Here is a 26046-nt window from a genome sequence, read left to right as displayed (position 1 = left end):
GAACAAGTAACTAACGAACATCCAATAGATGTTGCGCCGTCAGGCCAAGGAAGGAGGACTGGGCAGCAGGTCTTTTTCTTGAGCATAGAGTAAAGTATCCATAATCTATTAACGTTAATTAAGAGAGTGGTCGTAAACATTTTGTTGTTGACGAAACTGGGTTTGAGTGTAAAATGTGCATTTAAGGAAATATGCGAAATAAATGAGACTAAAAGTGCTTAGGAACTCAGTATTTATGAAATAGCATTTCCTATAGATCATTAAATCTTATATACTGACATGACTGTCCACGAGATCGATACAAAACTTTCACCAACAGTGTAACAGTGATGATCTGTAAAGCAGCAAGCCACCTCTTTATATATATATATATATATATATATATATATATATATATATATATATATATATATATATATGTATATATTATATATATATATATATATATATATATATATATATATATATATATATATATATATATACACACACACACACACACACACATATATATATATATATATATATACATATATATATATATATATATATATATATATATATATATATATATATATATATATATATACATATAATATTATATATATATATATATATATATATACCTCAATAAGGTAAGTGAACTGAAAATTTTGCTAATTTGCTGATAGAGATGTATAGAGATGTTCTTATATATATATATATATATATATATATATATATATATATATATATATATATATATATAAAGGTTTTTTTGCCACGAAGGAAAAAATGAAAAAGCGAGATAGCCGAGTACTTTTCGGTCGTATTCGGACCCTTTACTGAGCAAAGGGTCCGAATAGGACCGAAAGTACTCGGCTATCTCGCTTTTTCATTTTTCCTTCGTGGCAAAAAAACCTTTATTTATACATAGCATCACGTTTTATATACTTCGTGATCAAGTTATTCATATATATATATATATATATATATATATATATATATATATATATATATAAGAACATCTCTATCAGCAAATTAGCAAAATTTTCAGTTCACTTACTTTATTGAGGTAGCAACCATACACACAGATACATGTCTATATACTTATACAATTCATGATTGGGCCAACCTCCATAAAGAAGGCGGGCGATATGAGCAATAACACTAAAAAATTACGGCTATATATAATTTTCTTTATTTACTAAATGTTAGTAACTAAAACAACATGAAATATTAGGATACTTTCACCAATATAACAGGTTCATATTTGGTGGAAAAGAGAAAGACAGAACCACAGAATATAACAAGACAACGATAAGTAGAGAGAAAGACAGAGAGAGATAACTTATTAAGTCTTTTCTAGATTATGGTGTGAAGAAGCCTCGTGTTCTTATTTTCTTCCTAGCACCAGATCAGTTGCAAAATATCAGTTATTATCAATTTTACTATATTTTTTTTCGTAAGGATATTTTCATCCTTGTTTTCAAGATGCATTGTAATAGAAAATAACTTAACTCAATTTCTGTGTTTCAAGAACCAAAGAAGTTTTCTAATGCCGATGTAGTTATAGCTAATTCTAATGTGTAAAAGAGTTAATATGTTATTGTAGGAATGTAACTTTTCTCTCCTGTGAAGTCAACTGCCGTGGTCCTTGCCGTTCCCTGACCATTTCCTGTCTTAGGGAGGGTTAGGAACCACTAGCTTCTACCTTTACATTGGCGAATTAAGTTGCCTAGTATATGGCCATTCGTAGACTGCAGCTTTTAGCTCCACTAATTCTATCAGGGCTTATTTCTTCTACCTTTTGGACCCCCTTTTAATTATTCCAGGCTTAGTTTCTTAACTGCTGTGCTCTTATTCTGTCTCAACTTTATACCTTAATCTGTTTTCCTTCTTTTCTTGGAATGAAGCGCGTTTTGTAATTCCCTTTATTTCAAAATAACAAAATAAAAGTAGTGATATTTACAAAGCCATTCTATATTCAAAATTTAAGGCTTATATTTCAGTGGACTAAATGTTAAACTAAAAAAAACATCACATTTTTCCGACAATCTGGCAGATAACTTTGAACCAATATAACTTTTTTTTCATTTAATTTTGAGATACTATAAATTTAACTTTTCACTTTAAACCTTTGAAATATGCATGGTCTTCCAAAACATTTGCATTAACTGGTAATCAAGTAAAAGGAACATAACAAAAAACACGTGAGCTAGTGTCAATATTTTATCATTATTATTAGTATGATAATATACAATGAGTAGGATGTCCAACCTCCATCTGCATCTGTGACCTCACACAGACGATCAGGTATGGAATCTACAGTTTATATTATGTAACAGAAGTGTGGGTTATGTATTTGATTTCCCTGGAACGTGTTTTACGCAGATATTTTTTTTCTTTATCAAGCACGCTTCTGCAATTCATTTTCTTACCTTACAAGTCATGTCGTTTTCATTGTTGTATTTATTATTTGACGACATTATTGATTCTGTAATTGTTTTAAATTGCAACAGTTTCTTCGTTACACATCATTTGAGCACAGTATTTAGTTGTTGTCATTATGATCCGTATTAAAAACAGTATTAATTACATTTGTGTTCTAAGGATGCATTCACACCAAATGCGTCGCCTTATATAGAAATAGGGTTGTTTGGATTTTGCTACTTTATTTCTATATTGGATTTCAATTTAGGAATCAGGTTATGCTCTAATAAAATTGTACTCCTTTATATCTGATTTTCACTTTTATATAGGACAAAATTGAGTATAATTAAATTTCGTTTTACCTTTTCTTTGTATCCATATGATATAAATTTAAAATCTTAAAACTTACCTATAGTGTTTGAAAATCATTATGGTTGAGAAGTGATTATTATATATATATATATTATTTCTCTTGATGTCTCGGCTAATTCATTTAGAATGATATCTTTTAGTTATTTTGTTAAATTCAATAAAAATAAAACGTAGCTTAAAAAAATGGTCATTTTTTGCTCAGTTCCAATTGCCCGCCTGTAGTTAGTATTGTTGTTCTTGTAGACAAAAAGGTAAATAAAGGAAAATCCCTAAATATATTTTAATAGATAAGACGATAAGAGACCAAAACAAAAAAGATACTTACTGCAAAAAGATCCCGAGAGAGAGAGAGAGAGAGAGAGAGGACGAGAGGAGAGAGAGAGAGGAGAAGAGGAGAGAGAGAGAGAGAGGAGAGAGAGGAGAAGAGAGAGAGAGAGAGAGAAAATTGCAGCAATTTATAAAACCTACAAGGCATGATTAAAAATCTTTCAGAATGTTTCTTGCTATATTTCGATAAATCGAAATATCTCTTGTAAAATATTGAAAATCAAGGAAAAAGCGAGAGATATAGAGGAGAGTATATGAAGTGGGTATTCCAGTTTGAAGAAAATGTGGCCTTACCTGGCCTTGGCAGCAGCTGTTGTGTGACGTTGTTGTGTAGATGTTGTTTGAAATACGGAGAGAAGTGTGACGCAAGGATAGTGATGTTGTTTATAGGCTGCCTATTGACTGGTGAGGTCCTCGTAATTCCTGATGATGGAGGTGAAGAGCCCAAGGAAATGGAATTGAAGGAGAGAATTTCGGCCTTGCGAGACACCATCCAGTACCAGAGAGAGCAGCAGGTGAACTTGGACAGGATAATTTTTGAGCTGCAACAGAGGCTTGACTACAATGAAGAGATTCAGGCGGCGGGCGGAAAGGAAGAAAGCACTCGTGTGATGCAGATAACTGAGGAGGTGTTGCAAGAACAGGCCCTGGCAAGAAAGGGCCCACTTATTCGAAGGTGAGACGTTGTTTGTGAAGGAGAAGGATCAAGTGAAGATGGAAAAACAGCAGCTGGAAGACAAGAAATTGTCAAGGACACAGAGAAAATGAGCAGTTGATGGATTACACAAAGATGCCCTATGTGAGAGGATAAGGGAACCGACAGTAGTGCAATTGCCAGAGGCAAACTGGCAGGTTGAGAGGCAAGAGAAACTGCTACGACAGAAGGAGAAGACCTGCAGATATAGAGCGAAGAAGCGGCGCGGGATGGCGAGGCTCGTCCAGGAACGAAAAGACGCGACCGAAAAGCGCTAATCGGACAGGAAAGACGCCGAGGTCAGGTTCGAGCTCCTGCAGGAGAAAGTGGAAGACCTTAGGAAGGAAAGGTGGTGTGGACTCCATTGTGAAGTTGAGGTTGCAAAACTGAAGAGAAAGGACTGAGGTGCCTCCTAGAGGAAGGAAATCATGGCTTCAAGTGGCTGGATAGGAAGAGCGGTGTTCAGGGCGAATGGAACGACCAGTTGGAAGATGAGGTTGGAGAGGTGCGAGGAGCGAAGGAGAAATTGGTTTGCCAGGTGAAGAAGCTGCCTGGGAATTAGAGATGCGTGGAGAAGGAGAAGTGGAAAATGAAGGAGCAGCTGTCCATGTTCAAGGAATGGAGCGACCAAGTCTAAGCTGGCCTTGTGAAGAGGGATCAGATGTGAAAAATTTGAGGAGGATGTTTGTTGTATGGAAAGTTTTTTTTTTTTATTGAAATCAATAAAGTTTATCTAGAAAGTACGATTTTCATTTACACAATGAATTTTTTTAGCAAATTTTGTTATTTAGATAATAATTGGAGTTTAACTGGAATGAAAGGACTTGTTTGATAAATGCAATGTGTTAGAATTGATTTTAGTTTGGAATGGATTTTAAGAGTGAAGTGCAATACTTTATTTTATGATTGTGAAAAGTAAAGGCTTGTATTTGATGAAAGTTTTGAAGTGTACTATATGGAAGGTTTGATGTTTATATGTAATAAGTTTGGTTTGTTAATGGTTGAAGGAAATGAAAGTTATCTGGAAATAAGTATAAAACATTTTGTAAGAGTTTTATTGATTGGTGAATGGGAAAGGAAAAGAAAGGATTTGTGGAGTGGCAAGATTGGAAGCAGAGGATAGAGAGAAGATTGGGGGAGGGGCAGGAGAAGGGAAACATTGAGAAAAGATTGGTGGAGTGCCAGGAGAAGCAGAGGATTAAGAGAAGATTCAGGGAGCGTCAGAAGAAGAAGCAGAGACTTCAGAGAAGATTTGTGGAGTGCAAGGATAAGAAGGAGAGGATTCAGAGAAGATTCTGGCATGCGAAGAGAAGAAGCAGAGGATTGTTTAGAGAAGGCCCTGGAGAATTGAAAGGATTCAGTGGCATATTCTGGTTCTAAGGTTAAGCAGAGGTGTTACTCTCTATAGGGAGGGCGGGCGAGGCCCGCCTGGCGTCCCGGGACGGGCGGGCGACGGCCCGCCTGGCGTCCACGGGGACGGGCGGGCGACGGGCCGCCTGGCATCCCGGGACGGACAGGGGAAATTGGGGTGGGCGACCCGGCCCGGGCCGGCGTCCCGGGATAGGGCGGGACCCCGGGGTCGGCCCCACCCGTCAAGGGACGGGGCTGGGGTCGGGGGGAAAACGGCCCGCCAGGCGTCCCGGGGACGGGCGGGCGGGGACCGGCCCGGCAGGGGTCCCGGGAAGGGCGGGAAGGCCCGCCCAGGCGTTCGGGACGGGCGGGCGACGGCCACAGGGGTCCCGGGACGGGCGGGCGACGGCCCGCCAGGGGCCCACGGTAGCGGGCGACGGCCCGCCAGGGGTCCCGGACCGGGAGGGGCCCGGGACGGCCGGCAGGTTACCGGGACCCGGGCGGCGACGGCCCCGCCCAGGGGCCCGGGGACGGGGCGGGCGCCGGCCCGGCGGGGTCCGGGCACGGCCGCGGCTGACGGCCCAGCCAGGGGTCCGGGGAAAGGGGCGGCCCGACGGCCCGCAGGGGCCCGGGACGGGCGGGCGCGGCCCGCCAGGCGTCCCGGGACGGGCGGGCGACCCGCCCGGCTGGACGTCCCGGGACGGGGAATAAGCGGGCGGGACGGCCCGCCGGCGTCCCGGGACGGGAGGGCGACGGCCCGCCAGGCGTCCCGGGACGGGCGGGCGACGGCCCCGCCAGGCGTCCGGGACCGGGCCGGGCGACGGCTCGAGCCTGGCGTCCGGGAGGGCGGGCGAGGGCCCGCCAGGAGTCCCGGGACGGGCGGCGACGGCCCGACCTGGCGTCGGGGAGGGGCCGGGCGGACCCAGGCCAGGGCAGGCGTCCCGGGACGGGCGGGCGAGGCCCGCCTGGCGTCCCGGGGGACCCGCCGGGGTCGGGAGCACGCCAGGCGTCCCGAAACGGGCGGGCGCGGCCCGCCGGGCGTCCCGGGCACGGGCGGCGATAGGGCCCAGCCAGGGCGTCAGACGGGAGGGCGACGGCCACCCGCCTGGCGTCGGGACGGTACTGGGGGCGACGGCCCGCCAGGCGTACAGGGGACGGGCGGGCGACGGCCCGCTGGCGTCCGGGACGGCTCACCGCGGGCGAGGGCCCGCCAAGGCGTCCCGGACGGACGCGCGGCGACGGCCGCCTGGCGTCCGGGACGGGCTCGGGCGCGGCCCCGCACAGGCGTCCCGGGAGGGCGGGCGACGGGCTGCCTGGGCGTCCGGGACGGGCGGGAGGACGGCCCGCAGGCGTCCCGCGGACTGGCGGGCGACGGCCCGCCCAGGCGTCCCGGGTACGGCCGGGCGACGGCCCGCCAGCGTCCCGGGACGGGCGAGCACTGGCCCCGCCTGGCGTCCCGGGACGGTGCGGGCGACGGGGGCCCGCCTGGCGTCCCGGACGGCCCGCCTTGGCGTCCCGGGACGAGCGGCGAGGCCCGCCGGTGCGCGTCCCGACGGGCGGGCGACGCCGCCTGGCTCCCGGGACGGGCGGGCGACGGGCCGCAGCTCCCGGGACGGGGCGGGCGCGGCCCGCCTGGCGCCCGGACGGGGCGGGCACGGCCCGCAGGCCCGTCCCGGGACGGGCGGGCGACGGGCCCGCCAGCGTTCCCGGGACGGGCGGGCGACGGCCCGCCAGGCGTCCCGGGACGGACCGGGCGACGGCCCGGGCCAGGCGTCCGGGACGGCGGCGACGGCCCGCCAGGCGGGTCCGGGACGGGCGGGCGACGGCCCGCCAGGCGTTCCCGGGACGGCGGGCGCCGGCCCGCCAGCCGTCCCGGGACGGGCCGGGCGGGACGGGCCCGCCAGGCGGTCCCGGGACGGGCGGGCGCCGGCCCGCCAGGCGGTCCCCGGGACGGTGGCCGGGCCCGGCCCGCCAGGCCGTCCCGGGACGGCGCGGGCGCCGGCCGCCAGGCGTCCCGGGCGGACGGTGGGCGGGCGACCGGCCCGCCAGGCGTCCCGGGAACGGGCGGGCGCCGGCCCGCCAGGCGTGGGCCGACCGGCCCGCCCCAGGGCGTCCGACGGTCCCAGCCCGGGACGGCCCGCAGTCCCGGGACGGGCGGGCGACGGGCCCGCCAGGCGTCCCAGGGGACGGGAGGGCGGGCGGACGGCCCGCCAGGCGTCCCGGACGGCGGGCGGGAGGCCCCGCCAGGGTACCCCGGGAGACAAGGCGTCCCGGGACGGGCCAGGGCGAGGCGTCCCGCCAGGCGTTCCCGGGACGCGGGCGACTGGCCCGCCAGGCGTCCCGGGATGGGCGGCGACTGGCCCGCCGGCGTCCCGGGACGGCGGGCGACGGCCCGCCAGGCGTCCCGGGACCCGCCAGGCGGGCCCGGGACGGGCCCGGCCCGGCCCGTCACCCGGGACGGGCGGGAGACGGCCCGCCAGGCGTTCCCGGACCGGCGGGCGCCGGCCCGCCTGGCGGTCCCGGGACGGGCGGGCGACGGGGCCCGCCAGGCGTCCCGGGACGGGCGGGCGGGCGGGCCCGGCCGGCCGGGTCCCGGGAGGGCGGGCGACGGCCCGCCAGGCGTCCCGGGAGGAGGGAGGGCGACGGGCCCGCCAGGCGTCCCGGGACGGGCGGGCGACGGCCCGCCAGGCGTCCCGGGACGGGGCGGGCGACGGCCCGCCTGGCGTCCCGGGACGGAAGGGGCGGGCGGCCCGGCCCGCCCAGGCGTCCCGGGCCGGGCGGGAGACGGCCCGGGCCTGGCGTCCCGGGACGGGCGGGGCGACGGCCCGCCAGGCGTCCCGGGGAACGGGCGGGCGGACGGCCCGCCAAGGCGTCCCGGGACGGGCGGGAGACGGCCCGCCAGGGCGTCCCCGGGACGGGCGGGCGGACGGGCCCGCCAGGCGTCCCGGGACGGGCGGGCTACGGCCCACCAGGGGGCCCGGACCCGGGGGGAGGGCGGGGCGACGGCCCGCCAGGCGTCCCGGGACGGTGGGGCGGGCGGGCCCGGGCCAGGCGTCCCGGGACGGCGGGCTACCCGGCCGGCGTCCCGGGACGGAGCGGGCGACGGCCCGCCGGGTCCCGGGACGGGGCGGGGCTACCCGGCCCCCGGGGCCCGTGGGGACGGGGGGGCGCGGCCCCGCCAGGCGCCCGGACGGGCGGGCGACGGCCCGCCAGGCGTCCCGGGACGGCGGGCGACGGCCCGCCTGGGGTCCCGGGGACCGGGGCGTGCAACGGGCGCCGCCAGGCTCCCGGGACGGGGGGCGGGACCCGGCCCGCCCGGGACGGGCCCGCCCGCCATCCCGACGGGCGGCACGCCCGCCTGGCGTCCCGGGACCGGGCGGGCCCGGGACGGGGCGGGCGACGGGGCCCGCCTGGCGTCCCGGACGGGCGGGCGACGGCCCGCCAGGGTCCCGGGAAACGGGCTGGGCGACGGCCCGCCGGGACCCGGGACGGCGGGCGACGGGCCCGCTGGCGTCCGAGGGACGGGGCGGGCCCGACCGGCCCGGCCTGGCGGCACGGGCCAGGGCGGGCGACGGGCCCGCCCTTGGCCCGCCCAGGACGGGCGGGCGACGGGCCCGCCAGTCCCGGGACGGGCGGGGGCGGCGCCCTGGGCCACCCGGGACGGGGGGCGGGACCGGCCCGCCCGGGAGTTTCCCGGGACGGGCGGCGACAGGGCGCCCTGCGGCCCGGGAACCCGGGCCAGGCGGGACGGCCCGGCGAGGCGGGTCGACGGTGCCGGGCGGTATGGCCCAATCAGAATGAACGCACAAAGTTGAAACGAACGCGCCAAGGTAAACAATGAACGAAGTATACAAAACATCATGTAAAATAACTTCAAATGTGACTTTTTAGATCGTCTGCATGATGGAAGCCTAATAAGAAATACTAATTCAAACAAAATCATTTCGAGCTCCTGTGGTCTCATTATTCGTTCGTTAATAGGGTGTTACAACGAGAAAGCAATTTCCCAGAAACGAAGTCTCTTTACCGAACTTTAACTTGTGTCTTTAGTGTAAATTGTAAATTACTTTATATTACTTTTGAAAATGGTGCATAAAGTACAGGCAGTCGTACGTTCAATCTAACAATAACAACAGACTTTTCAAGAATATTTTTACGACCAATCAGCACAGTTCATCAATAAATGGAGCAGCTAAAATTGTTTTTAGTAGTTCCGGCACTAAACATTTCTACCCATCTCCATGGATTAGATAAGCATACATGGTACTGTCGCGGACAATAGTTCGTTCCCTCTGCTGCTGAATCGGGCCTTTCACACTATGCGATTCTAGTCGCACCAAGATACGATTGCGGTGCCGGATCTAAATGCGACACACAAAATTGCGCAAATCGTACATTTGTCCGACTGCCGCACAAAGTGACCCAATTTTGACAAGCGCTTGCAGTCTGCTCTCAGCCTGTGGTGGTGACTACATATACAGGAAGAGAAAATTGTCTTTATTTTATTACATTTGAGAAAAAAGAAGAGAAAACCTAGAATTCATTCGGTACACACCCTTTTGAATACACAAAGGCACTTGTACGGTGCATTTGTCACAATTTTCGAGGAGCTGAAGAGAGATAATGATAAATTTTGCAATTACTTCAGAATGTCTAAACAAAACCCTTTGAGGAATTCTTGTCACATCTGCATGACCAGTCGCTAAAAGAAATACGACATTCGAGATGATATTTCGCCAGCACAACAACTGGCAGTTACCATCAAATAAGAGGAAATAATATGGACCTTTCCTTGTAAATTTGCTTTTCCATATAGAAATTAAAAAAGGAGAAATGAAAACAACTAGTGTTAGCTGAAACATCTCTATTATCAAAAAAGTATAAAACTGTTATATCTATATAAAAACAAAATTCTTTTACTTTGATATAAAAAAATCCATATCTCTGTTTCATTAATTAATGTAAGTAAAACGTAAGTGTTAACTATAAAAACTTCTAAAAAAATCATATATATCGAAATCAAAAGCTTTTAGTCCTCTTTTATATCAATAATCTGCCGATAACCTTCTAATAATTTCAGTATCAAAACGTAAATGTAACCTTAATGAAAAAAACAGCAAATCATAGTAAATCATTTCTCAGTAGTTTATATTTAAGCAATCCATACCTGTAGTTCTTTCTTATTTACGAATAACACTATTGTTATTATTATTGTATGGTGTTTTTTCGTTGCATGGAACAAGTGGTTATTCAGCAACGGGAATAACACTATTTATATCCCTCAAATGTTTTCAATACCCAATGCACCCGATCACCAGAAGCAGTGGAACTGTGGAAGTCTACTGCTGTCGCACTTATATGCAGGAAACAATCGCATAGTGTGAAGACACGTATTGAAGGCAATGGCCAACTGCAATCGCGTCTGGGTGCAGCACGGACATGGCCAGTGGGGCCTGTCGTCTGTAATGCGATGCCGGAGCCAGGGTTACCGCAAAGTCCGCACATCACCGAGAAATTATAGCTCCGCACCGGGATGTGTAGTGTAATTTCCACTTCCTAGCATACTTATATCGAAACTTATTCGGTTATAATCAGTTAAATCACTTCAACTAATGCAATTGCCTAATGCATATTTGCAGTTGTTTTCTCAAAATAAATAAATAAATAAAATAAAAACTCATTAAACATGACTAAGTTTACAATAATGTAAGTCAGCCTTCACCCTGAGATTAATTCACAAATTAATTAAATTTTACTAAACTATATGAGTATGTATATTATATATTATATATATATATATATATAGTATATATATATATAGATATATATATGTATATATATGAAATTACAAAACGCAAATTGAAGATTGCTGGACTTAAAGAATGAATGCATTTTAAAACATCACGTTTGGGTTACGTCATATGCTGTTGTCAAAATCAGTTCTTAATTGACAATCGCATGATCGTATTTGATATTGGCGCGTGAACACTCGAGACTAGTGAAAATGGTTAATTTTTCAAAAATATTAGTACTTTCAAAAATATCATATAATTTCAATCATTTTTCATTGATGGAAAAAAAGTTTTAAAAGCATAAATATATATGCGGACCGACAGCGCCGCATACGTGAGGAGTGCAGACCTCAGCTCTGCATTCAATGACTCCCCCTCGAATCTTCTCCGCACTTTTGGTCGTTTCTCCGCACTTTGGCAACACTGATGAGAAGGCAGACGGGTGCAAAATGTGATGAGGGACCTTGAAGCATCTGTTGGAGTCAAGGTGTGACAATGTATGAAGGTGGATACTTTGGAAATTATTATTACAGTAGTATATATGATGTGAAAAATGTAGAACGTAGCAGTGGTGAAAGAGTCATGGCCAATGAAAGGGTGGATCCCGGCGTTCTGAGAGCAAATGAAAGATAATAGGTGATGAAAAGACCATACAATTCGGAAGTGCAGAAGACGAGGAAAAATCTAGTAGAGGGTGATGGATAGACGGCATGAATTAGAAAGAGGTATTTGTAATGAGGAGGTGGGGTTGAGTTATTGTCCCGTGTGTGCATGGGGTTTACATCTTGTGGATGAGCTTTTTGTGTAGATGTATAGAGCACATAATGTCAAATTTTACCTTCATTACTTTCACCTTAATTCTTCACGGACTTCAATGAAATGTTGAGAAAAACCAAGTGAAAAAATAATAAAACGTTAGAACGGAAAATGTTCTTCAATAGGAAAATTCCGTATCTACTGCAGCTTCTTGTACTTTGTAAAAGAATATTTGTTATGATGATGATTCTGGCGTGATTTGCAATAGTTACTGGCGACTACATATAGTATCAGTCAAAAGCTAAAACTCACTGCAGGCTTCGCCATTAATTTGAATCTTAACATGATACAGTTTCTTCATAAAAACAGTTAGGGGAAGTGTACCCCTTTAGAAGGCCCGATTCAGAGGGGGTTCAAAGGTCCATTTTGTCCCTCTTCCACGCAGACACATATGACCCTAAGTTCAATAACTGCAGTAAATACAAAAAAGGAACGTATCCTCCTTCTTCTCGTTAATACATAAATACACCGTTTCCGTCGAGAACCAGTCTCGGCACTGAGCGCCAATTTTGAAGTTCCGTCCCCGACCGCCCGTGGATATATATTGAACTGTAAACATCTTCCCCTAAGCAGAAACCCATTAACAATGCAATACCATTTGTGCAAGCTCAGCCGCTTGAGATGGGTCGACCAGTTGAAAGCAAGCTTTGATTATTGACCAAACACGTATTATACAACAACCAACCCTGCAGTGCCTGATAACTCGCATAGTTTGATATAAAAGAAAAAATCTTATCAGGGGGCAGGGGTTGTCATGGGAGAGTGGGCCCGTATCAGATTAATGCTGACTTCTAAAACAAAAAGTCATACTTTTATTTATATGCCAGAGATGATTAGAAGCAACATATATAAAATTAAGGATGAAATCTGTGACATATTTGCAATTATCAAGAGATTGTTAAGGAATAGGGTTGTAGCAGACTATAATGTTACGTCATAGTAGCAAACAGTCATGACAGATTTTTAAAGCTCAAATTGTGTTAACTTATCTTTATCGGAGGTCTAATTAAGGTAGATTAAACAACATTTTAAAGAAAAGAATAATCATACACATTTTCCCAAACACTTCACACGCCTCCAGTCTTATTCGTCAAGTGTCAGGCAAGTAGCATGGAATAAAACAATTAACTGTTGACTGTACGTGGCTATTGAGGCTGGAGCAATTAAGTATCGTTTGGTATAGCTTTTCCTGAATATTATGGTTACACTTATGAATATACTAACAAAGATTTTTCATTATTTTGGAAAAAATTAAAGAAAAATATTTTAAAATATTATTTTATTGTATATAGTTTGGACACAGAGAAGTGTATTACTGATTTCTTTTTAAAAAGTAACTTGCGAAACGGTACAGTGTTTGGCATTTCATTGCTTGTTTTCTTTCATTGTGACGTGGTGGTAGAAAAACATTACCCTAACGTTTCTCACAGTTTTGTTTTAGTCTGATTTAATGCAAAGTGCACGTAAACTCTAATTTACTCAGGTTTTTACCTCCAAACTCTTTCAGACTGAATTCAAACTCTTTCAAATTGAATTTGTGATAGATGTGAAGGGGAACTAAAATCACGATTTTAAGGTGATTTGCTTTATCTTGTGTTTGCATTTATATAATTCTAAGGTAAATATGATAATAAACCAAGGAACAAATGAAGTGATTACATTTTAGTTAGTAACTTCTTTTAACAGGAACAATACACAGCGCAAAACTCGGGAGCTCGACGGAACGGGAAGCTGTTGTGTCAGGCATTGCAAATGTCAACAAAAGGGGATACGGACGTTCATGCGAACGAAAACATGTCCTTTGAAGATCTCCGCAAGCGGGCGAGACAGTTGGAGAGTGAAATCGACGTCAAATTAGTGTCTTTCAGTAAAATCGCTGCCAGTTATGGCTCTAGTTCTGCGGCGAATGCCAACAGTGAAACGGTGGCACTTCTGTCTGGAGACCAAATGTAAGTTGTCATCTTAGGTACGTAGCTAGGTAGGTAGGTAGGTGTAGTCTAGGTAGCTCTATCATTTTTAGTCATTACCTACCTACTAGCTAGCTAGCTATAGTACTAGATTAACCAGTAGGAGGCCTAGGCTAAACCAAGTAACTAGGCTAGGTAGGTAGCTACTCCACCTACAGGTATCTCAGGTCTTGTTAGCCTAGCTAGGCCTATGGGGTCCTCTGACACGTTAACCAAACATTTGCAATGGAAACTGAAGTTGGATTTGTTAGAATCGCTTAAAACCGACTTACTTAGCTAGTAGGCATCAGGTTATCGAGGCCTAACCTAGCTAGGATAGGTACTAGGCTACTAGGGTAAAAAACCGCATGGTACAGGGGTGGACCATGTACGATCAATGTGTACAACCCCCAATAAAGTACATTATAACGCGTCCTGACATCGGAGATGGGCATCAGACGCGACTTCTTGTTGGTGAGAAAGGGAGCTTAAGACCTCTACTCTTTGATGTCTCAAGAAATTTTCAATAAGATAGCCCTAGGGTAGGCCAGGTTTATTTAGAGGTTGTGTAGGGTAGATTGGATTACGTGGGTTAGGTTATATTTTTTCTCTCTACCAGCGGACAAAAAGCACCAGACCTACAGTTGTATGGACCAGTCCTAATCCATAGTGCTAGGCTACACAGCAAAGTTGTTCTTAATCAGGGATGTCTCATCTCACCGGTCTCTGGCCTCTTTGATTTTTTAACACAGTCTGACAAAAGGTGCCATTATTTGTATGTTAATAGGGCATATAAATAACCGGGCTGCAAACATTGTTACAGAAAATTCATCTTTTCCCTCGATATTTATGAAACCTTTACTCAAAACCTTTCAAAAGATCAAAGTTTTTTTTAACAAAATGAGCTAGCTGTAGGAAACTGTCATAGGAACTATAATAAGCTTGTGAAGTGTTCATAAAATACCTAATAGGTTATCCAACATTTAGGCTATGGGAATCTCAGTAGGGAAATGGGGTTTTAGGGTTTGAGAAGAACAAGAATGAGTGCATTGTATCATTCAGAAAGGTAGAAAATGCCTGCCACAACTTAATAAGTAAAAAAGGGTAAAATTTTATTTAAAACTGGGAGCCCGCTTGCATTTTGGGCTGCAAATATTGCTTTCCTAATATTTGAATATGTGCTTGTAATGTTTCTGATGTTCATTTCTTCATCATTTAACCCAACCAACCACACATACTTAATCTTAACATGGTTAATCTAGGGTACCAGTTCCTTACCATTGTGCATGATACAGGAGGTACGTATTTCACTTTTTTTTCTTTTTCCACGATAAAAAAAACCCACTTCCCCACTGTGGTTCCCTGAACAGGAGGGTATTAGGGTGGGGTCCACTAGTATCTCTTAAGAGTACTCATTTGATAACAAAACAAATGTTAGAAATTTTCAAGAAACCTTCAAACATATTTTCAAGTCCAAAATGCAATATATAGTGGTTTTAAGTTAAATGATGTATAAAAAAAATATGTAGTTAGCTCACAGGCTACGTATCAAGTATAAAATCACCCCAAAATTGGATCAGGATCATCACCAGGTTTATCCGGGGAAAGATGAATATTTTAGTAGACAAGTCGACGAGGTCAAGTCCTCTCAACAGAGTGGACTCTGAATCCGAATGTGTGCAACAGCCTTTTGGAAGTTATGGAGCCGGCCAACAGTAAACCTGTTCACCACCTCGAGGAACTTCCGACTTCTGCTGTATTGTTCACCAGTTTCAGACCCTCAGGTGTGGACTATGGATGCTGTGAGGTAAACTGTGAGAACATGGATCTCTATGCCTTTCCACCGTTCAGCATGGTAAGGGCAGTTCTCAGCAAATTCCAGTCTCATTGCAATGTATCAATGACAGTGATAGCTCCCTTTTGGCCTCTCAGAGAATGGTTTTCAGACCTTCTAAAACTTCTTATGGACTTTCCAAGGTTACTGCCTCAAAGTCCACATCTTTTCAAACAGCCCCACCTTTGGCGATTTCATCGAGGTCTGTCCATTTTAGCTTTGACAGGTTACATACTGTCTGGAGGCTTGTCAGGGCAAAGGGCTTTTCAAAGCAAGCTGTGGAAGCTATTCCAAGATGTAGATGTCATCTACCAGCCGAGTCTACCAGGCTATCTATCTTACACAAGTAGTGCAGCAGAAATAATGTCTCGTCTGCTAAAACCACTATAACTCAATTAGTGGATTTTCTTCTGTTTCTTAAACCACCAAGAGGATCTAATCATCAACTATTAGAGGATGTAGGTTGATGTTCGGTTCGGTTTTTAAACATAGAGGTGGATTTAGAAGCAAATCATGACTTGAGTGATCTCAGTAAATCTTTCAAGACATCTAAACAGACATAAGATAATTCCATTTCATGGAACCTAGATGTGGCACTTAAATGGTTAACAGGTCCAGCTTTTGAGCCTTTGCATTCCATTTCTCTTAAGAACCTAACAAAGAAGATGCTGTTTCTAGTAGCGTTGGCCACTGCTAAATGCGTGAGCGAGCTTCAGGCCATTGACAAACACATTGGGTTTCCCAAGGAAATGCTGTTTGCTCCTTCATACTGGGATTCATAGCTAAGAATGAGTCTTCTTTCAGTCCCTGGCCACAATCGTTCTCTATTAAAAACCTCATGGTTATTGTAGGTCCAGAGGAGGAGGGAAGGGTTCTTTGCCTGGTGAGGGTGAGGTACTACTTAGACCGGACTAAAAAGATCAGAGGCCCCGCCAGTAACCTCTGGTGCGCCGTTAAAAATCCATAGACTTATGTCCAAGAATGCTTTGTCTTTCTTCCTCAGAAACCTTATTATAGATGCACACTCAAATTCAGGAAGAATTTTTTTCCTACTTTTAAAGTAAGAGCACACGAAATCAGGGCTGTTGCCAGTTCATATGCTTTTAGACATACCTGATTTGTCTTTTGGCAATGATCCAGTCTACATACTGAAAATGCCCTTCTATTTTTGCTGCACACTATTTGAAAGAAATAGAAACAACTTTTAAAAACTGCAAATCTCTTGTCCACGACTATACTCTGTTTTTTCCATCTGTCCATCCGCCTGTGGTGTTTTCGCGTGGTAACACTGCGTCCCGGGCTTTAAATAGTTACGCTATGTGTAAGTTTTAGGTAAATAAAAGGATATCTGGGTGTACATTTGCAACTTAAAAGTGTTTTAATAATCTACTGTATGCCAATTACACTGTTAATATTTGAAACAGGATATTATTTAAAGCCCGGGACGCAGTGTTACCATGCGCAAACACCACAGGCGGATGGACAGATGGAAAAAAACAGAGTATAATAGCGGATAAAGTCTTTTCCTGAACTGAAGACAGAACATTCTTTTAGGCCCTTAGCATACCTGTATGTAGTATTTCACAAAGTTGACTGTTGTTTTATAGGGCTTTTGGACCAGGCTCAAGGGTCTCCTTATGCCACGTCTGCTTCATTATGGCTGAATTGAAGTTGTTATCTCCACAAGGTTGCTCTTTACTGCACACATATACATATGAGATCCTTGCTCCCTGAATGGAATCCGACTTCTGGCAGCAGTAAGATCCAGAAGGGATTCAAGATCAATTAAGGATGGTTTGGATTTCAGGCAACTGACCTTTAGCTAGATTGGCTGAGTGGATTTTGTTCTAGCTGCACTACCCACCCTCCTCTTCTCAATGTGGAAATCAGCTGTCTATACAGTAGGTAAGATTCATCCTAAATAATGTAAATTTTCATGATATTTATTATTTGGGTACTTACCTACTGTTAAAGTAGACACCACCCAGCCTACCCACAACTTAGTGGGCTGTTAAGGAGAATTCTAACAAAGAGCTAAAACTTTCAAAACCCACTTGGTGGAGAACAGATATACTAGACAGTCATACGGGCAGACATTTGATATTTTCTTTGAATGTCGACTCTCTTGTTAATGCAGAGATATAAGCTATATTTAACAATTGGTAAGTATCCAAATAGATTTTATTATGAAAATTTATATTAATTTTATTGAGTGCCTATCGAACTTGTTACCTATGATTAAGCATATGTACTTATAGACTTCTTTTAAACAAAAATTTATTTGAAAAATTATTTCTCAGGTATGAGACAATCTCGGTGGAATTAGAGCAGTTGTTGTCAGCGTTAACAGAAGTAAATGACAGAATGAACAGTTGCCCCCATGGGTCCTCTGTTGCCATCATACACACATTGCAAAGACATCGGGACATTCTTCAGGTAATTTTTAAGTTTTTGTTATAAACCTAATGGAAAAGTATTGTATCAAGGTAGTACGTACTCTTAAAGGTTGGCAGATTTGATCACAATGTACTGATATCTTTCTGTTCCTTGTTATTTGATGGGTTAACTTTTTTTTTTTTTTTTTTTTTTTTTTTACCTTTAGGGGGTATCTATTTGCTAGTACATACATACACCCAAAAAATACTTTTTTTTAATGCAACTTACCGAGTAATTACATAGCTATAGTTTCACTGTCCGTCATCAGCTAGAATTTTGGAAATTCGAAGTAGCGCTATTTTGTTTTGGCTAGGTGACTAACCCCAGCCACTTTCAGGATGGAGAGGAACCAACTCAGCATGAAGTTCAGTTGCTTCTGCCAGCTGATGATTGTAACAGAGATTGGCAGCAGCAGAATGGTTTGGATTGTAGAACTTCTCAGTTGATTATTTCTGACAATGGTGAAGTGCTCTTGCTTTTTGGTAGCTGACTCGGCACAAATCAGATAGTGCAGGAAATTAGTGTACAGATTTTGACTTACTTTTCAAGACTTTGACTTTAGACTTTGTTTACCTTACTGGTTCTCAAAGTTTTAGGCATTGCAGCCTTTAATTAAATCTTGTTATGACCCACATTCCATTTACTCTAGCTGTTGGGGTCAAGTTTGTTCTCCTCAATTAACATGTAGGATGATAATCAGTGGGATGATAATCCGTGGAAGACTGTGACTAGTCATATGAATAAATTAGAAATTGATAAGAAGAGGAAAGTGGCCTCTAGGGCTAGCAGTAAAAAGACCTTAGCTAGTCATGTTATTGATGTTGATGCCTCTGTTTCTGGTTCTCCATCTGTTCCACCTATTCCTTTATTGCAAACTGTTCAACCTGACTCCCTTGCACCTAGAATTGTGGGAAGATAAAAAATTTTCATTAATGTTGCAGGCCATGGCACAATTAAGAGCTTCTGTAAAAGTTCTAGTAGGTAAGGTAGGTAATAAAGATTATGGTGTTGACAGTGCAAGTGCAATGGAGGAGTTAGCTGCTCGTCCCACTGATTCTCCAAGGAAAAGGTCTTTGGCATACTCCCCTAAACCTGGAAGGAGTCTTACAGGTAGCCCAAGGGAGGTCATTGGGGTTGCCTACGGGTAGTCGCCCCCTTAGTCGGTCCTGTTGTAGTATCCTAGGTCTCAACAGAGCACCGCTGGAAAGGCATTTCTAATGAAATGTTCATCTATCCTGTAGTGTGTTAAGTTCTGATGAGTCATTCCCTAAGTGCCAATAACGCTTTGTCGACAAGTCTTGTCCTCTGAAAAGACAAGCTTATAGTGATTTGCAATCTTTTGTGCCTTCCAAGAAGACTAGTAACCTCCCACTGGATCGACACCCATCATGTAGCTTCTGGGATAGTTTTGAGTAGATCTCCCATGACAATCTTGTATTAGAAGGACAGTTCGTGTCAGACAAGCATTCTTCGTCGAGGAGACTTTCTTCTTCTTTGAAGAAATCATCTTTAGAGCACCCAGCTGTCTCTCCTGTTGATGATTCTGTACTAAGGAAAGTTTCTGAGCATCTGTTGGCACCAGATTCTTCTCCCCCTGTGCCTTGTTCGCCAGTTGTTCCCCAGCACCCAAGTCATCTTCGGTGCCTAGTGGTGCTATTGTATCAGTTCCTGGCGTGGCTCCTAAGCTCCCTTCAGTATTCATTTCGCCAGGGCCCTCTAGGCCCAGGAAACGTCCTACACCTCAGCATCTGTCGGTGCCTTTGTGTCCTGTATCTTCTAGTGGCCTGGAGTCTACAAGGTGCCAAGTGGCACCAAAGCTCCCTTTGGCACATGAGCTCCCACTGTTGCAGAAGCTCCCATTATTGTCATTGTCTTGTGAGCGCCCATTGTGGCGCCAGATAATCCTAGTGTTATATTTCAACAGTTTACTCCTGTTTTGACTTGGTTGCCAGTGTTTGCAACTTCTACAGTGCCTCCTTAATCTACAGGTCTACTAGCCTCTGCTGCTTCTGACCCCTTTTTAGTAGCAATTTAGCATAAACTCGACAACATTCTGGGTTTATTTCAGAAAATCCTGTCATCTTCTCAACTCCAGGCCAATTTGTCACCTGGGAGCTGTGGACAGGCCGAAGCACAGCGCTCTGAGTTGATAAATCTTGTTCTGGAAGATGAACCTTAGAAAGTTTCTTGAGTCCTGGTGAATACGGGTATGGAAGTACGCATCTTCCATTTTGATTGAGATCATCCAGTCTCCTTGACGAATGGATGATAAGACTGATTTGTCTCCATTTTGAATTTGGTTTTCAATGCAAACAAATCCAGCCCACCAAGGCCTTGGGAACCACGAACAGTCAGTTGTAAAAACCCAGAGTGTGAGGGTCCTCTACCACTTATATTGCCTCCTTTTCTAAAAGAGGCAAAACAATGAATTTCTCTGAATTTGCAGAGTAGGCTGCTAAAGCTACTATTCAGTTGGTCAAAGGAGAGTTTTGAATGGATGATATCATAACATCATCATAATCTCAGTTAGTAAGAATTGTTTGATATCAGATGACGGCATCTTAATCTTGAAAGGGTTAATTATTGGTAATCCAGCAGTGGACACTAAGAAAGGAGAGTATGTAATGGCAGTGAAGTAAAAGAAAAGCCAAGGGTTACCTGAGAGACTATAAAAGTAATTTAAAATAGTCCTTGTATGTTGAAGACTGCTTTCCTTCAAGGGCAAAGTGGTGATGTTCCATTGTGATGTTCCAGAAAGTGTTACATCAGTTTTACAAGCAACTATGTTGGATTTTCAGTAGAAATGCTCAAACAACAAGACACTTCTTTTGTCATGCCCCATTCGTATAGCCATTGATGACCTTTGAACATTCTCAATAGCCACTACTAGAATCATCCCTGGTGGGTTAGCTTTGAAATTGTAGAGGATTATCCCAAGCTCCCTGAAGTTAACCCTTTGAGCCTATTGCAGTAGACTAACATTCTTCAAGCAAATATTTGTATTTATGTAATGTAGAAGTGAAAAAGGGGCTAATAGAAGTGTTTGGGTGTTGTAGTGTTGCAGAAAGTAGTTAAGTTGGAATTATAAGGCTAGATCATCAGATAAATCAATCATGGTTTAACCACACGACATACACGGAACTAAGTAAGTGAGGTTATGTTATTCAAAAGTTGTTTAAGTGTTTTGGAGCCAGTGTGGTCCTAAACACTGCTGTATGAGAATTATTTTATGGTAGTATGTATTGTTTGATTTTTCATACTGTTACACTAATCCTTTTCAGACAGTGGAAACTGTCTCAATGGGTTATGCCTAGTTTGTAGTAGTACTATATGTTGCCTTTACTTGATGTTAAATAATATCTTTTATAATTCTTAAAGCTTGAAGAGAGATCTATCCAGTGTTTGTTATTACCTAGGTGTTTATTATGTTTGTGTTGGATTCTTTTTGTTAACTCTCACTCATTAGGATTATGCAAGCCTTTTCAGTTCCAGAGCCAAAGTTAAGCATTATTTTAATTTGTCTGTGAAGTTACTGTTCATGGTATGATACTTACTTTGATGGCATTTGAAGGCAAAAAACTTTTACTTTTTTGTATTAAACTTAAAAATGCAAACCAATTTTTCAAGGGGTCAAAATAACTAGTTTAAAATTGTCAGAACTGTTGAGTCACTGTGTCATAATTGATTCAAAGGGTTAAATTTCTTATTGTTCATTGTATTCTGCTCAGTATTGGCCCTCTTCATATTTTTTCCTTTCAAAGCTATGTGCATTCCCACTACAGTTTAAATATATAAGGCATATAGTCTCATGGTCATGTATCTACTTTATACTGCATATTGGCCATGTTGGAATTGTACTGTTGTGAGTGATTGAAGTATGTTTGAGACAGTTATTACAACTAATCTACCTAACAAGGTATGCAAAGACATAGCATTATCCCATGTGTTGAAGTGCTATTCAGTTTACACTCCATGTGCTTACAGAAATGAGTTACTTCCTGGTAAGGTGATATTTTATTTTATAATTCATGATTATGATTTCAGTGGCAAGCATTATTAGCTTTCATTTTAGAAACTTTGTAGATTCAGAAGCAGGTCCACATTTGTCAGTATAAGATTATTTTATATCCAGTACAATTTCTGCAGAATAGCTGGTAAGTTTGCCATTTTACACTATTTGTTGTGTTTTCGTTTTCAGGACTACACACATGAATTTCAGAGGACGAATAACACAATAAAATCAAGACGAGAGCGTGAACAGTTACTGGGGAGTGGAAGGAATGATGGGAAAAGTTTAGCTGGTTTGTCACGAAGAGACTTATACCTTAAAGAGAGTGAACATCTTGCCAGCTCTGAGCGAATGGTAGATGAGCAGATAACAATAGCTGTAGAAACACGAGACCACCTAAAATCACAACGAGAAGCCTTCAAGATGATTCAAACAAAAGTAAATGACCTTTCAAACAGGTTTCCCTTAATCAACACACTCATGACCAAAATCAACATTCGTAAAAGGCGAGACAGCCTAATTTTGGGAACAGTAATAGGCTTGTGCTTGACTTTTCTGTTATGGTGGATGCTTTTTTAGTTAACATAAATTTATATGTAAATTCAGGGCTTAATGGTAAGTTGTGACAGTGGAAAGATGAGATAAGGAATTCAGCATCATTGGTTGTGCAAATTTTGGTACTGCTGTTGAAATTAGTTTTGTATTGATATGAGTGTTGTATTGTATTTTATCATAAATATTTCAAAATCATAGTTAGTCCTATATCATCAAATGGTGCTGGTGACATTTTGTAGAGTGACTGGTATACTAGACTGTGGATAATGCAGTTGTGTAGCCAGCTCTTTTCTGACCTTTCTTTGCATTCCACCTAATGCTGGTACACATTCATAGCATGGTCAACTGGTGGTGACAGATTAAAACCATTCTTTACCAGGACAGCAACATAAGCCAGATTGGTAGCAGTATAGTCTATTTTGTTTAACCTTTTTATATGTAATAAAAGGATAGTTAGTGTATAGTTGTAGGTTTTAGGTACAGTAGTGTAACTAAAGTAGCTCTTTCAGATCAGTACATCAAGCTTCAGCAGTCTGGTAAGCCTAGAAATTTTGAGTACACTTCAGCTGTGTTATAAGCCAGTTTGAAAGTGTAATATTAATGGTGAAACACATTTTAAATTCTTCAAAAGTGTAGAATTATACAATTGATAATTGTCTTCCTAATTCAAAACAAGTGTCCTGAAATCAGAAGAAATTAAATGAAACTAATTTCTGTGCTTGAGCATGCCATGTGTGGTAGTTTCACTTACAGTCAGAACATTTTTTTGCAGATACAATGTACTTTATAACTCCCAGTCATTTTGCTCTCTCTCTCTCTCTCTCTCTCTCTCTCTCTCTTTTCCTCTATATTAATAAGAACATGTTACTAGAATTGATTGCAGTAAAGCCATGTGCCTTGTTATAATGAGAGTGTGACTCCTTTTAATCATTGTGTACCTCATTTTTCCATTGTCATAGAATGGCCTCTGAACAATTATTGTTAAAGTATTATCCATACATTTATTATATGAAATGAATACTATGTTGTTTTCAGTACAAGTACTGTACTGTCAAGGGTGTGATATGTGAAAGTTTTTGTGAAATACACGAAAAATGGTTTGAATTATAGAAAAGTGCGAGTTTCATATCCAAGATATAAGTACATATAGTTTTGAGTTTTATAATCAAGGGATGCAATGTGTTTAATAAAACTTTTTATATGAGAACCATCACCAACATATCCAAGACACAGTACAGTCCAACCTCTTTAATCTGGCTCCCTTGGGACCAGGCCATAGCTGGACCACAGAAAATCCTGAACGACAGAAATCACCCCTAGAAAACCCCATATTAAATAAACTCAATCAAAGTAGAACAAAGCTTATGAATAATAACTGTTATTCGTTAGGTTTTGTTCCTTATAAAATTATGGCCTGCTCCAGAATTATCTCCTTAAACCACTTTAAATGCACACTGTCGAGTTTTGATCCCATGGCAGCTTTCAATGTTGTTGGGCACTTCAAATATTTCTGGCTTTTGTGTTCAGCCCAAACCTAAAAATCTGCTGCTTTTGTTTCTTTAAAGCTGCATGTGAGAGAGAGGTCCATTAGCAAAATTCAAATACGTAATAATTGAATTAAGATCGATCATTTTAATAAAACTTGTTTTAGTACTGCATGTTATATTTCATGCATTATTTTCATATTGTATAATAATTTAGGAACATAAGTAGTAGTGTTCCAGGGCCATTTGCATTTTGATAATGTTTACTTCTGAAAAATAACTGACTGTGTTTTACCCTCATCACAGCTGTTAGTGCGAAATGAAATGCATTGATTCTGTTTTTTTTCAGTAAATTATTACTGCTGGGTTTAAAATGCAGCTTTATTTATAAATGCATTAAGTTAAATGAAATATTAAAGGTGTGATTTTGCCAGTATCAGATATTGCTTTTGCCTCTTCCAAAGCATTTTGTGACCTGCACATTATTTGTTTCTTTAGCCAAAGGTACAACCACAAATTTAGTGGCTTATTTTGGTAACACTTTCCTCTCCAATGAGTGAAGGAGGAATAAAGATTTATTTTATTCCTATTTATGGAAGTCACTATGGTAACCGGCAATGGCAAATGGATATTTCTCAATTCGATTGTTTATGTCAATGCTTGCTGTTGTTTATGCCAATGTCTTACACGTGGTGAATTTGTAGACAAGTCAATTTTAGTAAGCCTGATATAATGTATGAAGATTCACATTTGATCTAATGAACTTTGGCCTCTAGGCCTACTATTTATTAGTTAAAAGCTAACTCGGATGCAATATGCCTTATCAGTGGTATCTACTGAAACTGAGACAGGCTTAGAGAGCTTGGCAAAGTGTAAGCTACTGAAAATATATCTCACACTATACATGATGTACTATATGATGAAATTGTGATTTTGGACAAAATTTTAAAGATCACATGATACACCAGATCAGAAGATACACAAGTATGTATGCAGTAGGCAGGTCCCTGGTTTACGGCAAGGGTTCTGTCCCTGGTGGCACGCCGTAAGCCAAAAATTGCCATAACCAAACCGTCATAATTATAATGGCAATAAATAGCTGTAAACCCCACTATGTAAGTCTGGGTAATGGCGATGCAAGGAGGGTGATGATGCCGTAAATCCACTTACGGCGCCGAAAAATCAGGGTTAGCAGTCTTTGAGGCAAGCACCAGAAGTCCAAAACGATGTAAAACAACCAGACATAACCCAGGGACTGCCTGTACACAAATTATGGTTTTTGTATGCTGTATATTTTTTACTTTCCCAGAATGTTTTCATTGGAAATGAACTGCCCTTGTGTATTTATGGAGCACACTTCAGTTCCAAAATCAGATAAAATCCAAAAACTGAAATGTTTGGTGGTTCCTTCATAGCCACTCAAGAACTAGTGGTGGCTTATTCAAAACTGTCCCCAGTCCATGGGAGTTCCTGAGCCACAGAATGCCGGGTTTTTGAGGTCAGACTATATTACACATTGTTGAATTTGTAGTAAAATACTAGTAAATTGTAATTATACGTACGTATATAGTTTATGAAAAGATATCCTCTACACTGGTTTCTTGCACTATAAACCCTCTTGTTAATGATTGTATCCATCAAAATTTCTGTCTGTCAGGTCAGTACTACATATTGCCTGGTTACAGTCCACCTTATGTGGACTCTCTTATTTGCGGATTTTTCTAGGGACCACATATAGTACCCATTATTCATGGAAAATTTGCCTATTCGCTGTATTTTTCACAGAAATATTCCCAAATTACTGTATTTTCATATATTTTCCATGACAAAATGTACTTTTTGTGATAAAGCTATTAAAATACTCAGGTATAAGAACTTTTTGAGGGTTTTTCTGGTGTTTGAACTATATAAAAGGAAGTTCTAAGCATTTTTAAAGGGTTTCAGGATTCGCGGATATTAGCTATTTGCTGGGGTCTGGTACCCATCCCCTGCAAATACGTTGGGTGTACTGTATTCAGT

The 26046-nt window shown here is 43.9% G+C and overlaps 1 protein-coding gene across 1 annotated transcript; it reads left to right on the top strand.

The window, feature by feature from the left end:
* Positions 1–13173: 13173 nt before the first annotated feature.
* LOC135211975 (Golgi SNAP receptor complex member 1-like) lies at positions 13174–24468 on the top strand. The gene is made up of 4 exons (XM_064245237.1): positions 13174–13339; positions 13450–13712; positions 17844–17979; positions 22178–24468. Exons 2-4 carry the CDS (start codon positions 13516–13518, stop codon positions 22565–22567), a joined length of 723 nt encoding a protein of 240 aa, XP_064101307.1. The 5' UTR covers positions 13174–13339; positions 13450–13515; the 3' UTR covers positions 22568–24468.
* Positions 24469–26046: the final 1578 nt, after the last annotated feature.

Source organism: Macrobrachium nipponense, chromosome 40 (assembly GCF_015104395.2).
Source record: "Macrobrachium nipponense isolate FS-2020 chromosome 40, ASM1510439v2, whole genome shotgun sequence".
In the NCBI taxonomy this organism is placed as follows: domain Eukaryota; kingdom Metazoa; phylum Arthropoda; class Malacostraca; order Decapoda; family Palaemonidae; genus Macrobrachium; species Macrobrachium nipponense.
The sequence above is the reverse complement of the archived record's forward strand: the minus strand, read 5'-3'. Positions and strand labels throughout refer to the sequence as shown.

What these genes read in the sequence shown, in the direction of transcription:
- LOC135211975 (XM_064245237.1), top strand. Translation starts at nt 13,516, where the DNA reads ATGTCAACAAAAGGGGATACGGACGTTCATGCGAACGAAAACATGTCC. An exon ending in CTTCTGTCTGGAGACCAAAT is followed by an intron (nt 13,713 to 17,843) that starts GTAAGTTGTCAT and finishes ATTATTTCTCAG; the next exon opens with GTATGAGACAATCTCGGTGG. An exon ending in GACATCGGGACATTCTTCAG is followed by an intron (nt 17,980 to 22,177) that starts GTAATTTTTAAG and finishes TTTCGTTTTCAG; the next exon opens with GACTACACACATGAATTTCA.